The sequence below is a fragment of the Elephantulus edwardii genome, unplaced genomic scaffold (genome assembly GCF_000299155.1).
Source record: "Elephantulus edwardii isolate Elephantulus edwardi_28Jun2011 unplaced genomic scaffold, EleEdw1.0 scaffold00148, whole genome shotgun sequence".
NCBI lineage: Eukaryota > Metazoa > Chordata > Mammalia > Macroscelidea > Macroscelididae > Elephantulus > Elephantulus edwardii.
The window spans coordinates 7,569,360-7,582,355 of record NW_006399898.1 but is presented as its reverse complement, the minus strand read 5'-3'; the positions used below and the strand labels follow the sequence as shown (position 1 = coordinate 7,582,355).

Genomic DNA, 12,996 nt, shown 5'->3' with positions numbered 1-12,996 from the left:
TGTTGGTCTTTCTCTTATAATCTCTCTTTTTTTTTTATGATTTTATGTTTTACTGATAATTTAACAAAAGTTTACAGAAAATTTGGATTTCCATTCATTCATTGTTACACAGTTCCTTCCCTTCACTTTTCTCTTTTAAAAGATTCTTTCATTGTTGTGTTCTCTTATATTCTTAATAATGTCTTCTGCCAGTAAAGTTTTTCCTTTTAATCAAGTTCAGGGAACTCAATTTAAAGTCCCAGATTTGCTGAAAATTGTGAGACTGAGTTAGTAATTTTACACTGCTGGAAACCAGTCTGAAAATCATATCTTGCAGGTTTGCAAGTTTTTTATTTTTCCAAATAAGCCTTTAATTTGGTGAACAATTTTAGATGATAGAAAAGTTGCAAAAGTTTCCAAATAGTCTTCACTCAACTTCCTCCAGAGTTCACACTTTAAATTATGGTGGTGCATCTGTAAAAACTTAGAAACTAACATGAACACTTGACCCCTAGACGTCACTTGAATTTCTCTGTTTTTCCGTGAATGTTCTTTTACTGTTTCAGGATCAAATGCTTGCAAAGTTCTGTGTGGCTTTCTGTTGCCTTGTCCTGGACATTTTTTTATGTGAGTAAACAGTATGATATATCAGGATTGAAAGCTTTTCTTTAGACTTCTTATCTACAAGGTGTATCTACTTGGCTTCCTTAACCGTTAAGGGAACTTCATATTCTGTTTCACAATAAAACTTTATAGTGTTGGGAACCTAATTTGCTGTTTAAACTTCTAAAAATGTAGTAAAATAATTCTTCTTTTTTAAAAAAAATCTAAACAATTATTCTGGTACTGTGTTAGTAGGTAGATCTGCATATGAAGGAATTGAGGCACATATGTAAGAAAAGCTGAGGAATCTGGTCAGGTTTACTTTTGTACAGCTTTGTGACCAGTTAAGTCTGAAAGCCAGCCTGTCAGAGGAAACCTCTGTAATCTGCAGCACATTGGGAGCACAGTGGCAGTGACTAGAAGATTTGTGTAGTGTCCACATTTTCGGGCCACCAAGGCTCAATCCTTTATGGACTTCACATCAGGGAAGATGTAGGTAGCAGTTTATTGCCAAACTGATCAGAATCCAGCAGTCTCTCTTGGTTCTATAATGATATTACCATCCAGTTTGGCTTAGTAAAAGGTTACAATTGGTATGCTTAGGGCTCAGGCCAAACTAAAAAATTAGACATAAATTGTGAACATCCTGAAAAGAGGGTTCAGGGTTGTGGGAACAGGATTGAAGGCATATGAGAGTTGTGACAGCTTTGGTCTGGTAAAGACAAAATGCTTCCTTTCTGTAGTTGACAACTGTCTTACCAAAGAAGGAAATGGACCGTATCAGCAAGGACTTATTAAAAGGCTGGAGAGGGGTGGTCAGTCTCCTGTGCCAGTCGGATCCGACTCGACGGCACAAAATAAGGGAAAAGGGGGAAAAAAGAGAAGTTGTTAAAGGGAATTCTGAATTTGCTCAGTGAGAAAAATATTTCTCTAGTAATTAGGATTTTCTACAGGTTTAATGTGTGAGTGTCATGTTGACTTGAGGAATGCAGGCTAAATCTAGATAACCATGGATTCGTTCAGTGCATGTTAAATGTGCTGTGTGTTTCACGATGTGTAAACACGGGGCTTATGCTTCAAATGAGGGGTTGCATGAACAAGAGGAAATTTAAACTACCCTTGGCTGAGATGCTGTGAAGCAAACCCTAGCTACCAAGAGTGCAGTACAATTCTGCATGTGGTGCAGCCTTGTTTGATTGGGCGATAAACTGGACTATCTCGTGACCCTAGATTGTAAGAATTTGCTGTTCCAAGGAGCCCTCTAAAACAAGGAAGCTCTGGTGGTGTAGACCATAGAGAGTGGTGGTGTTAACCCAAAGGCCACGTCTCTGATGGTACAAATTTACCAGTAGCTTTTGTGAAAAAAAAAAAAAAAAAATGGCAATCTCCTCCCGTGAGCTTTCCAGCATTGGAAGACCTCTGGAGTCAGCTGTGAGTGAGTTCTGACTCTGGTATTGAGTGAATGAGCAGTGATAAGGTGGTAAAACAGGATTTAGAGGGGCTGCATGGGCCGCTGTGCACATTTTGATTGAGGACAGCAGTTTTGCTGTCACACCTTATTAGCTAACTGTCTGTGATTGCACTAGCTGGAAATCCTGCTGCTCAGCTGTGTGTTTGTCAGAGAATTGCAAAATGTCCACGTGAGGTTCTAGCTGTAGGGGTGGGAGACGTGGGTAACATTGTACATTCTCACAAGCAGTGAATGAAATGTGTATTTTTTTTTATTATGTACCAGCAAATCAGATCTGACTGGCACAGAAGGAGTTTGCCCCTCCTTCTCCAGTGGAGCATCTGGTAGATTCAAATCTTGCGCCTTTGTGATTTCAATGCAACTTCTTGCCACTAGGCCACCAGAGCTCCCTTGTGTATTTATTTTATTATGTGTTTTGCTGGCGTGCTTTAGCTTCTGTTAAGTGTAGCCACTGTGAAAGAGCTGTGTTTTGAGACCTATGCACCTGTGTTTCTTTTTTATTTTGCAGTTCATTAATCAGTTACTGGGAGTTGTTCCTTTGACGACACCAACAGAAGATAAGCTGGCACTACCTGCTGACATCAAAGCTTTGCAACAGCATTTGTGTGTGGTACAGCTGACAAGATTACTTGGCATGTATCACACCATGGACAAAAGTCAGAAATTCAATGTGGTTAGAGAATTGATGCTACGGTACCAACATGGGCTAGAATTCGGTGAGCAATCTCAAAATGTGCCCTAGTTCTCTCATCCGCTAAACCTTTTTTTTTTCTGTCCACTTCTTAAGCATATTCTTAGGGCCTTGTCTTAATGTCTTTGGCAAGGAGACTATTCAGTCAAGGGGGAAGACCATTCAAATGATATGATGTAACGCCTTTGTTAAGATTGGAGTCTAAAGAATTGTGAATGTTGCAGCATAATATTAACAGAGTTAGCAGTACATGCTCCTTGACTTAGTTTCTTCAACTACTTGTATCCTATCTCTTTTCTGAAACCATCCTTCTGTCTCCATTTGATGATGATTTGACTGCCTGCCTTCTGAAGTCCTTGGTTTGTAGTTTATGTATGTATATTCATTTCTTAGTTGGTAAGACAGTATGTCCAGCAGATCATGTCTTCGTGAAAATTAGTGTTGGCAAAAGTTGGAGGATGGCTGCATCATTATATAATTGCCAGTTTATAGCATTATGTAACTTCCAAGTGACATCATTATGTAACTCTAAATTTAATTATTTGCATAGCTGTCAAATCACTGAGAATCGTGGCTCAACCATGTGACATATAAACTTAACCATCACAGCCAACAATACTTGATCTGGTATTTGTTACTCTTGGGTGTGCATTGTTAATGGCTTTCCCACCATTGTTAAATGTTAAATACTGGATAATGAGATAGTCAATAAATGAAAATTAGATGTATGTTATTCCGTTACTTTACCCAATATTCTTATTTTCTCCTTTGGGCCTTTAATTGTTAAAAATATATAAAATACAGATTTTTCCCCCCCTTCCTGTAGGGAAATCGTGTTTGAAAACAGAATTGCAATTTTCAGACTATTATTGCCTCCTTGCTGTCCATGTGCTCATTGATATATGGAGAGAAACAAGTGAGTAGCAGTGATTTAACTTTCATGTTATTCTTTGTTTCTGTTGATTTTAATGACTGCATTTCCCTCCTTTATGTCATCTAATGATTGGTTTTATACTTTTAGGTCTTATTTTTTTCTCACTACCCCAAAAAGAATCTGAATTTTTCTAATTTTCCTTCTCTTTATAGTCAGGATGATTTTAAATTGATGGCATTAGTTCTATTTTTCAATGTTTCTGAGTATTTCCTGTAATGACTGCACTAAAACATAAACTTGTAATACTTAAAATGCAGTGAGATACATTCAGAGAAGGCTCTATAGCCCATGGAACAAAATAACCCTTTTAATTCACTTCTTTACAGATTGACATAAAGCAAAGTTCATTCTTTTTAGATCACAGTTCTAATAGCTTATTTATTAAGACAGAAATAGAAATGGTATTGGTAAAGCAAACGTGTTGTTGAGGAAGACTTTACAAATGGTCTTGGAAATTGACTTTTCTTCAGGGTAAACCCCTAGCATTTTCTCTAATTAGCAGTTTTTAGGTAAAAAATACAGATACTTTTTCGTATTATTCACCAAAATAAATAACATGAGAAAAACTGACACAATCGTGATGAACAGTCTAGACACAACTTATGGAGCATTTCATGGCATGTTCAGTTTTTTGTGCTTTTTTAAACTATATAAAATAAATTTATCATTTTAAGTTAAAATAGTCTTCAAATTCAAGGAAATAACAAATTCTGTATGCAAATTGGGAAAATTCAATATTTGTACTTTTTATTCTCTCCTGGTTTTAGGTGTCCTATTTTTTTAACAGTGGTGTTATGCAGTGTTTGTCCTGTTAGGACTGAGATATTTCACTAACTAAATGTCCTCCAGGCTCCCCTATCTTGTGTAATGTTTTATGAGTTCATTGTTTTTCCAGTGCTGTGTAATATCCCATAGTGTGAATGCACCATAGTTTTTCTATCCATCCATTTGTTGCTGGGCATTTGGGTTGCCTCCATCTGTTTCCTATTGAGAATAACGTAGCAGTAAACATTTTATGCATACATCTGTTTGAGTCATGGCCATGGTTTCGTTAGGGTATATTCCCAGTATTGGAGTTTCTGGGTCAAATGCTATTTCTTTGTACAGCATTTTGAGAAAGTGCCAGACCACCTTCCCAAGCAGTTTTACCATTTTACATTCCCACCAGAAGTGAGTAAGAGCTCCAATGTCTCCACAACCTCCCTAGCATTTGTTGTTTGCTGCCACATTGAACTTTGCTATTGTTACTGGGTTGCATTAACTTTTGCAGAGGGCAGTCTAAGAGCTAAGGTTAATGTTGAAGCTCTGTCTGTGTAAGAAAATCTCTTAACTTGCTTACAGTTGTATACTGAAAATTTTTTCTTTGCCATCTACCTAACCTTATTCTTGAGTATTGAAGGGAGGTGATGATGTCAATAATTTTCCTTGTGACTGTAAAGCTGGGAAAACCTAACTCAGCATTGAGACATGTAGCTAGTGACACTGTGTTTTGGTTCTTCTAGGTGATGAGACTGCTGTGTGGCAGGCCCTGACCTTGTTGGAAGAAGGATTAACTCATAGCCCTTCTAATGCTCAATTCAAGTTGCTGCTTGTACGAATCTACTGTATGCTGGGTGCATTTGAACCAGTGGTGGATCTTTACTCCAGCCTTGATGCCAAGCACATCCAGCATGACACCATTGGGTTGGTAGTATATACTCTGAATAGTCAGCAGCCGGCTGCACAGGCTGGGGTCCTCATCCTAGCCCTTGGATCTTGGCATAAAACTGTTCCTAGATTGATTTATAATGACTCATTGTAACAGAAAATGAATTTGTTTCTCTTAACATTTTGTGGGAGTTTTTTATTTTTCACATTTTAGAAATGATAAGGAAATTTCTCCCAGTGACCAGGAACAGCTTCATACCCAGCCCTTACTCTTCGCATTTCTTGTTTTGAAATCTTTGTTCAACCGTGTGTTTGACGTGTCACATATGTACTTAACTTTGTTGACTTCTGTGGTCCCTTTGAGTTTCTGTTTTGAATTGTCTGTATAATGAATTAAGGACATTTTCTCTCTCCACTATGGTGTTATTTCAGGAGGACAGCAACCATCTGAGTGTAAGAGAGCACGGCATTAGACTCTAGGTTTCCCATGAACAAACACACTGACTCTCTCACTTAATTTGGTTCTTGCCCTTTTGTGACAAGATGTTTCTGTGTTCTTTTTGCCTGGCGGTTTCTTCATCACAGTATCGTATTTGCTATTAGAGTACATGCTTTTGGTTTAATTTTTCCTCTTTCTTCCTTTCTCACCAGTTACCTTTTGACGCGGTATGCTGAGCCCCTGGGTCAGTACGCTGCTGCATCCCAGTCCTGTAACTTCGCACTCAGGTTTTTCCACTCCAACCAGAAAGATGTAAGTGTTGTTTCTTTCTTTTCCTTTTGTAACTAGGATCTTGCCTGCTCAGTGCATGTGACTGAGGAAACATCCTGCTCATGTCACAGGCGGACATATGGAGGGGCACGTGGCTGAACCGGCAAGTGTCCAAAGTTGTCAGGAAGAAGCCGTGGTAGAATCGGGGTGTTTATTGATGAATTGATCAATGTTGCTTATGTTTTTACAATAATAAGGAAAACCATGCTACAGGGGAGCAAGGAGATAAAAAAAGAAAGGATACGTTTAGTAGAATCTTTGGGGAACGTGTTTAAAACAGAATATTAACAGAACAGAAAGTGTTATGCCTCTTAGATGGGACTTGTGATATCTGGAGAGATTCTTTCCAAGAGGGTGAGACTTAGGGTGCCATGTAATACTGTCACTCTTCCCTTTGTCAGCAGTGAATACCCTTAGGTTTTCTTGGTATAACACCACCTACATAGAGCTCCTATGTGCCATGCTAAAAGGATGGGATTTACGACATCTTTTTCACTGACATGGTCTGGGACTCCACCTGGGAGTCACGCAGAAGCTTGTGTGGGAATATGGTTTAGTCTCTCCCACCTGTAGACACCAGCTGTTTGAATGTGTATGTGAAAATAAAGATGGTCACACTGCTTACTTTGTTCTCAGCTTCTTCTAAGACTCATTTCCTGGAATTCAGCTCATGCTCTCTGGCCATAGTTTTCCATTCACATGGTCTTCCAGCTTTTAAGGAACTTGACAAGGGAAGCTGGCTTTTTGGGTCTGTCTTGGCAAGCTTTCGTGAGAATTCCAAACCAAATGAAAACCCGTTGATGACAATAACAGCCATGCCTAATCTGTCTTCCAAGTAATTCTTTATAGGGCATTAACTAGAGGCTGGGCAGAAACACCTCTGAAGAGTGCAGTATATTAATTTCCTGATGTTACCTCGTATTAAGTATGTTCTGATAAAGTGTGGTCTGGAGAGCTGGTGTAGCCCCTGGCCTTGCACCTCTCAGTGACTGCCGTTCATTTGAGGTTTGTTTCTGTGCTGCGGCTCCTGGCACCTTGTGCTCCTCTGTGCGGGCTGAGAGATCAGAAGACGTCTCTAGGATGTGCAGGTCCTAAGGTCTCCGTGCAGGAGAGGGCAGTTTGAGTATCCATCGGAGACTGCTGGTGTCTGTGCTTGCTGTCCCCTGTTTTCTTCGAATAGGAGACTTAGTTTTCATTGACTAAAGGAATTCCAAATGAAAAGGACTATCTCATGTGCTAGCTTTTGTTTCTGTGGTTGGCAAGGAATGATTTAAAAGAACATTTGTTTCACTGCACAGTCCTTTTCTACATTTTATTCTTCACAAAGCTTTGCAGTAGTGGGGGGTGGTAAATGTGGGATTAATTCAAGATTATTGCATGGTACCAGTATTCCGGAAGAAGGATGCTGTGTAAGGCTTGAATTACTAAGACTTTTTTGTTCTGTTCAGTAGCTTTCGGGAGGTTTTGGTGTTTTGTGGTGTGTGGTGGAATGACTGACTTCTCTGACTGTATATATGTGATGCTGAGCCTGATCACAGTGCTTTGTTGACTTGGAACGAGGACTCTCCTTTAATTTTATTTTATTACTAAAAGTTAAGATGACAGAATTTCCTTAAATGTGTTACAAAAGCTAATATTGAGGTATTGTAGAAACAAAATGAAAACACAATCCAGCAAAGAAAACAATGCCCCTGGTCTCAGTGTCCCAGTAGATGGGTAGAGACTGTGGGGTTGAGTGTGTTCTGAAGGGACCAAGGCCAAGGTGGGTCAGGCATGGTTTGCTGTGCTGCAGGGTGGTGGAAATCTCTGTGAAACCATCATACTTTATTTTTGGTAGTTTTGGGGTCCCCTGGGTGTTTGGTGTGAGCAACTGATGTATTTTAATTTGATCTAACTTTTAAAAAGAATCTTTAAGGGGGGTGGGGAGGGAAATCTGCTATTTGTAAAATACCATACTATGAAATTGAAAGCTCTGTACAGGGCTTCTTTTCTGGATAGGTCATTGTCTCCTATCACTTTATTTTGGAATAGATTTTTAAAAATAGAATAGGTCTAGATTTCCACAGCTCCAGAAGTTGTTTATATGCTTATAATCTTTTCCTCTCTTTAAAAATGTAGTTTATCTATGAAAATCAGTATTTAGAGGTTTGATGCCCATGTATTCTCCTAATTTTTATAGTGCCCAGGGTTCATTTAAAAAATCAATGGGGGTTCTAAGCCATCTCCATGGTACATAAGTGAGTAACGATGGTTACGGACCACACGCTGTGTTGTTCTGGGGTTCATGTGCCTGTGGCTCCCCGCTTTGCCTGCAGTTTCACTAGAGGTTACATCTGCACATAGGTCCAGCTTTCCCAGGCTGGGTGCTCTGGGTCTCTTTCCAGACTCTGGTGGGTCTGCAGTGACACCCTGCTGCAGCATTAGAGGAGGACTGTGTTTTAGGAGAAGCTAGACAGCTCAAGTTTCCTGCATGGTTTGTTAAAGGACTGTATTCTGTCTTTGCAGCTCCTTATGACAAGTTTTGCTTGTGCCCCCTACAATGGTGTTATGTTCCCTGGGCCATTCAGAATTCGAAGTGCCTCTAGACTTGGAAAAGCTTGGATCTCTCCCAGCACTCTAGAGGACTTTGGAGTTAAGTTAGAAATTTCATTGGAATCTCTAAGCCTTTTCTTCGTCCAGGTTGATTGCTGAACCATATATTCCTAACCAGTCAGATTTTTCAAGCTGTCAGTTTCTTTTGCAAAGGCTGGTGGCAAACCTTGGTATGGTTCCAGGCTCTATGACGCCAGATAGGCATACGGCTGCACAGTCCCAGTGTCCAGGCTCTTCCTGACAGGGTGTATCGCTGTCCTTTAAGCAAACTAGGAGGGACTCTCGAGCTTTTTCAGCTAGTCCTTCTTTAAACCTGCAGGATCACAAGTAATCTTTTTAATTTTCTTGTGTCCGTCCGTCTTTAATTTCTCCAGATACTGCAGGCAAACAGCTCGCCGAGGTATCCCATGGGGGTTTAAAAGCCGCATCGAATGCAGTTGAATTAGCGCCCGTGGCGCAATCCCGCGGCCTGAAATGAACCCTGCGAGGCTGTGTATCAGAGGGTATGTTGTTGACTCTTGGCCTATTTTCCTACTGGGCAACTTACTCAGACATAATGGAGATGGGGGCAGAGCTGCCTAGCAGGGGCTGTGCAGAGACTGGCTTTCTTAAGAGGATCCGTGTTTGGGGTGTACATGAGCTTTGAGCTTAACACTTTCTTTCATCCAAAGGATTGTCTTCTGATCTTCATGGCAGACCTACACTCATGAAATGTTCTTTCTGAAGTTTCCTTCTGTCGTGACAGAGTTTCTGTTCAGATTGCTTTTTCTTGCCTCTGTTCTACATTTCATGTCCATACGTATGTGGGTGCTGGTGCTGAGAGCGCCCTCACTTGGTCATAGGGATGTTCAGCAGAGGTCCTCTGTAGTTTGGCTTAGGTCTGGCTCTCAAAGTCTTCCTGTCCCCAGAGCGGACCATGACATGAGTCTGTAGGTCTTTCGTTTACTTCTCTCCGGTGTGGTGCACTTAGACCTTGTGTTTGTGATACATAGAAGGAAAACCATGTAGCAGACTTTTTTAGGAAAAAGAGTAATTTCATTTCTGGGTGCTAGTGGGTGGTGGCTATGTTATTCTAGACTTTTTAGAACCTTACTGAAACCTCGGTGTATCTTACTTGCAGAAAAACATGGAGTAACATCCCTTCCTTTATGGCACTAACCAAATTTTCATGTCCCAGCATAACAAAACCTCTAAGCCTGTGGAGTTCAAAGGTGTGACCACCAAGAGCAAGTGTGGTAGCAGCAGTTGGGTATCTCGTTAGTGATGTTAAAAGGGACAGAAAAGAGACAGAGATTTGACTTAGAACAGGAAGATGGGAAAGCAGCAGTGGACAAAGACTGTGAAACAGTTAAAGACTTCAAGATTAAAGATTACAAGTCTTTTATTGAAACTTAGGGTCGGGGTTTTGTTTTGTCTTGTCTGACAGATGATGAAAATATTGATACCAAGGTCATGTCTTTCCTTCCCAGACCTCAGAATATATTATTCAAGCTTACAAATATGGTGCATTTGAGAAGATCCCCGAGTTTATTGCTTTTAGAAACAGACTGAATAATTCTCTTCATTTTGCACAAGTCCGTACTGAACGGATGCTGTTAGACCTTCTACTTGAAGCAAATATGTAAGTATCGTGGGAGAGCTAGAGGAGAAACTAAAGCATTAAATCAGATGGTGGGAGCCATTGGGTCCATGGGTGTCATCACCCAGAGCAGGGGTACGAAGACAGAGGAGAGCAGTGAAATAAGGAGCAGGGAGCTTCTGTGTGTCGTGAGGGCTGAGGGGCACTGCCAGTGCCATTCAGTCCACACAGGAGCCACCTAGGCCGTGGTTCATGCGCTGGTCCATACTGAGGAATTGACGCTGCCCCTCTGCATTGTTTGGTCAGCTGGAAGCCTTTCAGCTGCAGTGGAGCTTTCCAGTATCACCTGTGATTAGTTGCTTTACCTTCCATGGGCCCGCCCTTCTGCTTAGTGTCAGCTCTTCTTCACTGTCCTCTCCTTCCCCTTCTTTCTAGTGAACCCGAATCTTAACTTAGATGTGTCTGTAGCTGTTTCACTGTTGGAATAATACAGTAAATTCTTCTGTGTCACAGATCAGTCAGCTTAGCAGAAAGTATAAAGTCAATGAATCTGAAGCCTGAAGAAGATGACATTCCATGGGAAGACTTGCGAGACAACAGAGACTTAAATGTTTTCTTCAGCTGGGAACCAAAAGACAGGTAGCTGGAATTGAACTCCACAAACATTTTGTTTTTAAACAGTTGAGGTGGATTTAAGGTCAAAAAGGTAATTTCTTTTTTCACACAAGTATGACCTATTTGTTGAATAATAGAAAATATGATTAAACTAAAGATATAAGAGTATTACTCTGATGAGTAATAGTACTCTGATGACAACTGGCTAATCTAAAAGATAGATATTATTGCATGGCATACACACACATATATATACACACACACATGTATGTATATGTGTGTGTATATGTGCCATGCATATGTTATATATATATATATACACACACACGCATACACACACACACGCGAGCGAATTTCATATGCTAAAAATTCCTAGAGAAAATACGTTTAAACAGGTAGAGAGAGTAGCATTATGTAAAATCTGTAAACGTAAGGGTTAGACTTGTGTTGGATATGGTCATCCAGTCATCCCTCCTTCATCCGTGATGTGCAGCTGTCCTGTGACCTCTCTCTGTAGTCCGGTATCTAATCATCCCTCCTTTGTCTGTGATGTGCAGCTGTCCTCTGGCCCCCTCTGTAGTCCCGTATCCAGTCATCCTCTTTGCGATTCCTTTCTGAGCTTTATTCCTGGCCAGGTGCTACACTCTTGATATGTATAGTTGTCTGTTTGACATATTGTGAACGTCCTGGTGGTTATTGTTCACTTGATAGGCTTGTCCATGGGTTGGCTGAAAGTTGAGCCAATGGGATGAGTTCAGTTTCAGACTTGAAGGGCAACTAAGTGCCATAGCCTTGAGGTTCCGCCAGTCCCTGTCGGGCCATAAGTGCCCAGCATTTTACTAACTGGTTGGGTAGGCATCTTCTGTCTACTCCTAAAAGGAAATCACATGGTCCCCATGGACCACACTGTTAGTAGAAGTAGTCAAGGATTAGTGACCCACTCTGAGGGACTGGTTAGAGTGCTGCATACCAGTGTGAGTCTGGAGCCAGCCTCGCAGCCCCTTTGTCATACACTGCCATAAAATGGTGCAGTGCACAGATTGTAGGGAGCATTATGAACCCATTTTATTACTAAATTACTTTTCTATTTTTGTTCTAACTCATATATATCCATGTTGCAAAATGTGAAGGCTCTGGAGTGAGTCTGTTAAAGTGGTGGTAGTTCAGGGTACCAGGTTCCTCTTCTCTCCTGCCTTTGCTTCTGAAGCATTTTTTTTTGGTCATTTTAATTGTTTCTAACCTACTGTTTTCACCAAGGGAAGAAGATTCATTGTAGAGTAAAGTGACTGGTTAGGTAGATCATCACTCTCCCCTAGCTTGGCCTCCACGGTTTTTATGGATAGTCAAAGACAGGGTTAGAAATTTGTGGCTTGTTCAGGACTGTCCAGCTAATAAGTGAAAACTGTGACTGTTAAATACACACTGACCGGTTCAAACAAACGGGGAAGAAGTTGAAGGGAGCCGTAAAAAAACCCTAGCCCACTGTTGGCACAATGATTCTTACTCAAAGCAACTGCATTTATAGCAGAAGATTGAATAAAAGGTATGATTTGGGGGTATTCCTGTTTCAGGGATGTTTCTGAAGAACATAAAAAACTGTCATTGGAGGAGGAGACGGTGTGGTTGAGAATCCGTTCCTTAACACTGCGACTGATCAGTGCACTTCCGAGTCTTAACCACCCAGTGGAGTCTAAGAACTCAGAGAAGACCACGGAGAATGGCCTGTCCTCCCGGATTGATACTCTGCGTTTGCTCCTTCAACAGCTGGAAGTGGCCCTGGATACCGGAAAGCAGTTTATTGACAAACAAATTGAGGTACCATCAATAAGTACTTCCATCATCAAAGTTGCAGTAATTATATTTATGACTTTGAATTAAAAAAAAAAACAAAAACACAACACAAAAAAACAAGCTTGGTATGCGTGTAGCAAAGAACACTGTTTTATCCCCTCTCCTGGAACCACAGGAAAGACGGATATTGTAGACTCGGAATTGAGGAGGTTTCTTCCTCCATCTACAATGTGCAAAGCCAAAATAGTTTTTTGTGACAGAAGATTTTTATTAGCTATTCACAAAGTAATACAGCATTCTTCTTTTTCTTTTTTTTAACACCATA

The 12,996-nt window shown here is 40.6% G+C and overlaps 1 protein-coding gene across 1 annotated transcript in view; it reads left to right on the top strand.

Annotated features, from left to right (window-relative positions):
- Positions 1-12,996, top strand: part of NAA25 (N(alpha)-acetyltransferase 25, NatB auxiliary subunit) — a 76,727-nt gene that overhangs the window by 51,389 nt on the left and 12,342 nt on the right. The window contains exons 12-18 of the mRNA XM_006894677.1: positions 2,562-2,769; positions 3,571-3,660; positions 5,181-5,361; positions 5,977-6,076; positions 10,156-10,307; positions 10,779-10,904; positions 12,452-12,695. Of these exons, the coding sequence (XP_006894739.1) occupies positions 2,562-2,769; positions 3,571-3,660; positions 5,181-5,361; positions 5,977-6,076; positions 10,156-10,307; positions 10,779-10,904; positions 12,452-12,695 (1,101 nt within the window). The remainder of the gene's footprint in view (positions 1-2,561; positions 2,770-3,570; positions 3,661-5,180; positions 5,362-5,976; positions 6,077-10,155; positions 10,308-10,778; positions 10,905-12,451; positions 12,696-12,996) is intronic.